Source organism: Eurypyga helias, unplaced genomic scaffold (genome assembly GCF_000690775.1).
Source record: "Eurypyga helias isolate BGI_N326 unplaced genomic scaffold, ASM69077v1 scaffold8522, whole genome shotgun sequence".
NCBI classification, from domain to species: Eukaryota; Metazoa; Chordata; class Aves; order Eurypygiformes; family Eurypygidae; genus Eurypyga; species Eurypyga helias.
This window is the reverse complement of record NW_010235277.1, coordinates 28834-32531: the sequence shown is the minus strand read 5'-3', so window position 1 is coordinate 32531 and position 3698 is coordinate 28834. Positions and strand designations below refer to the sequence as shown.

Sequence of the window (3698 nt, the reverse complement as noted above, 5' to 3'; positions counted from 1 at the left end):
GGGGAAAGCAGCAAAGATTACATAAGAAGGCAACTACTTCGACATTTCATTTTCCTTCCTGAAAAGCTCTGCTTCCCAAACTCACCACAGCTGTGTACAGAAGCATGATATTTCAAGATATTTTAAAATCAGAGCGGTCCTGCTTCTTCCTGAGCCACACTTAAGCTTCTTCAAAATGAGCTCTGAAACAAGACCAGGACCCTCCGTGCACAAAGCCTGTGTTTGTTAACCTCCAGTACTCCAGAGAGCTGGATGCAACCACAAAAAGTAAGCCAAACCCATGCTAAATTGCATTTTGGAGTTCAAATTCAACATCTAAACTCAGAGTACCTGCAAGATTTGTGCAATATATATAGGCTTTTTTTAACAGTGTGTGATGAGAGAGTTCATAAATGTCATGCTAGCAATACAACAGTAAAGAAAATGTTATTTTTGTCCTCAAGATATCTTAGCAGTCAACAATTTCCTATATCAGGACTGGATTACTCACATTATATTACTTCTAATCAGTTAAATACAAATCCAAGAGGACTTCTTATAGTTTTAGCATTATGCTCTTAACTACAGTGCCAGCCAAAAAATCCCATGAAAAGTATAAAGCGTACTATAAATTACGTGAACTTACCGCCGAAATTATAATCTAAACATTTGCTGAAAACATATATGCAAGTGAAGAATACACTATACAGTCAAGGAAACCTAGAGGTAAACCTCTGGTCATTTTCAAAACCACACAGCTTAAGACCTAATCATTTCCAGAGTTAGAATCATTCCTATCAAAGCATACTGTTGCAGACCTCAAAGACCCAAGACCCTTAAATCAAACTGAAATTTTCTTACAGGTCAAAAAGCTACCAAGGCACCTGTATGTTAAACCATTTGAGACAGCACCTACACACTTTACTATTCCAGTAGCTCACAGAAACAAACCACAAAAGATAAAGCATACCCTTGTTTCTGCTTGATTGAAGACATCGCTATCTGCCACACAGGCAATCAGAGAACTAAAACTGTAGTTGTAATTTCTAAAATGCATTTCGTGCTTTCCCAAAGCGATACTTGCTGTTCCACAGAAACCAATGACTTTTAAGGAAGCTGTTGGTCCTGCAGGCAGCATTTATAGGGAAAACAAGTCCAGCCCCCTCAAAAAAAAAAAAAAAAAAAAAAGGGTGTTTCAGAGCATCCTGTATGTGACAGCGAATTCCTGAACAAAGTCCTGCATGCTTTGAGGCAGTCAGGAACAAAATGTAAGCTGCAACTGGAAAGAGGTGACGCCAGCACATTAGTCAGCTTCCCTATGCTAATTACCAGCGCTCGGGAGGATGGAAAAAACAGCTGAGGTTTGCACAGCAGCTGCTTTAGCCAGCCTCTTGCAGCATAGTTTCCACTGGTAGTAATTCCATTCAGCGCTCAAACAACATGCTCTTCACTGGAATGGGACAACCCATCTTAAGATGGAAAATGTTACTGCTAAAGGACCAAAGTCTAGAGTAATAGGCTGTAATTAGCCAGGAGGAAAATTTCAAGACTTCGGAACGGAAAACAAATCCCTCAGGTCAATAGCTTTCGGTAATTTTGTGGAAAAGTATACACAGACTGAAATTTAGAGATTAGAAGGAATTGATTTGGGAAAATACTTTTCCCCCCATTACAATGACAATTCATTTTGAAGCTTTCTTCAAAGCAACTACATGGACTAATTATCGTTCTCACTATATTAAAAATTCATTCCAAGCCTCAAACTGATGAGGTTGTTTTGGGATGGCTGGGGATTGCTGGGATTTTTTTTTTTTTTTGGGCTGTTTGTTGGTTGTTGTTCTTGAGGGGTATGTACTTCAACAGGAGCTTTACCAGACATCTCCTGGCAGGGTTTGAAGAGACAACCTGACCTACCAACAGCCCTGATGAGGTATGAAACCTACATTTCTGACATTTTCTGGTTTATTTGTATCCCAGTTTCAGAACATTTCCCAAAAAGTAGCACAGTACAGAGTTTTTGGGTGGCTGGGGTGTTTTTTGGTGTTTGGGTTTTTTTGAGGGAAGGGGGGAGCTTGCCTGGGTTTTTGTTTTTGGGTTTTTTTGTGGGTTGTTTGTTTGTTTAAAATCAAGAACCACTAAAAATATAATTTCAATTTAAAGTAATTCATTAAGTTTAAGCTGAAGCTTTTACATGCTATTTGGAACACTCCTATGCAGCTTCAGACCAAAATTTATAATGAAGTCAAAATCATTTTAGTTCATTTTACTATAACATGGGGCTATGACAAAAGCATCAAGTTTTATGAAACACTTGCAAACAATAAAACCTTATTTCGTAAATATTTAATCAAGTATCCACATGAACAGCCTTCTCTACATCCATGGGCTCTACTTATTTGCTTAAAGTTAAGGGCGCATATTGTGCTACAGGCTAAAATCCCCACTTAGTAGTCCAACTCCCTGCTATCATAAAGTTACCTTAGCGTAAAAGTTACCTTAGCATGAAAGACTACTCAGACCAATTTCCTATCACCTTTCCTTAGAAGCCCTTGCATAAAAATAAGCTCAGCTCAGGAAAAGAGAAGGTGTTCTGAAGGACAATTCAACAACAGTTATAGACAGTCAGATTAAACTCAACTCCAAAAGAAAGTAATAGGTAACAAGCCTCCAGTGCTCCAGGAGCACGTAACATGCTGGGTGCCTGAAGGACAGCAAGGCAGGAAGAAATAGCAGCTCCTTTCCTCTCCCCGAGCTCCCAGGAAGATGGGATGCAGTGGCTATCCAGCCACTCAACACTGCTAAGATCTGGACTGGGCACACAGTGAGAACAGGTCTGAGTTCCCAAGCTCATGACCTGTGCCCAGAAACACAGTTACTTAAGAGGAGGATTCATAAACAGCCATCACGCCAAGCAGCGAAGCACCTGAGCTCACACAGAAAATCATGCCGAGTATGTCTTGAATCCTGCCCTTGCCCTGGAATTAGGCCGCCAAGTGTCTTACAGACTTCGGAAGTGGAAGCACCAAGCATGACTCTGTAGACCATCGGTCAGGATGCTCATCTGGAAAATATGGCCATGAATCACCTGAGCATAAAAGGAAAACGGGCTTTCCACATCATAGGTGAATGCTACAGCTACTGATAAGAAAGTAAAGAAGGTCCCCTTTAACCTGCCACTGAGTCAGAGTCCTTTGGCATACTCTGAGGCTACCAAGGTGACTCCAGCATCTCTGTGGGTGCCAGGTGGAAAGAGTATTTCTCTTGTAGAGCCTCACAGGGCCTACAAGGAGGCAGTTTGAGCTGCTCCACAGAACAAAGCCTTTGGCAACCTAGCTGCAAACCTTTATATAGCTAAACGTGTCAATGCTTCCTAGCAGTCCAGTGATTGTGGAAGTCTTCAAAAGCCCTGTTTTGGACTTCACAGCTTAAAGTAGGACAGGTAGGTCCTAGGCACTTGCATCCCTTTGAAACTCTAGACTTACATTTTCATGCCCAGATCCCATGAGGAGTAAGACATTAAAAATACCTCTGATTGCTATCATCAAGGCCACCTACCATTTCTGAGACCCAAGGAAAATGACTTTACAAGTCTTACTACAGCCAGCTTTTCAACCATGACTTTGTCATCTAAAACAGGACTATAGCCTGCTGCATTGCTGTGTTAGCTGTAAACAATTTTTGAGAAAATTTAACACCTCAAAAATCTTCACACACCATGT

General features: G+C 40.9%; 1 protein-coding gene across 1 annotated transcript in view; it reads right to left on the bottom strand.

The window, feature by feature from the left end:
- RCAN1 (regulator of calcineurin 1) overlaps window positions 1-1062 on the bottom strand; it is a 6086-nt gene extending 5024 nt beyond the window's left edge. Inside the window, exon 1 of the mRNA XM_010146686.1 lies at window positions 950-1062. Coding sequence (XP_010144988.1) covers window positions 950-1036 — 87 coding nt within the window. The 5' untranslated portion in view covers window positions 1037-1062. The remainder of the gene's footprint in view (window positions 1-949) is intronic.
- Between the last annotated feature and the right edge of the window lie 2636 nt (window positions 1063-3698).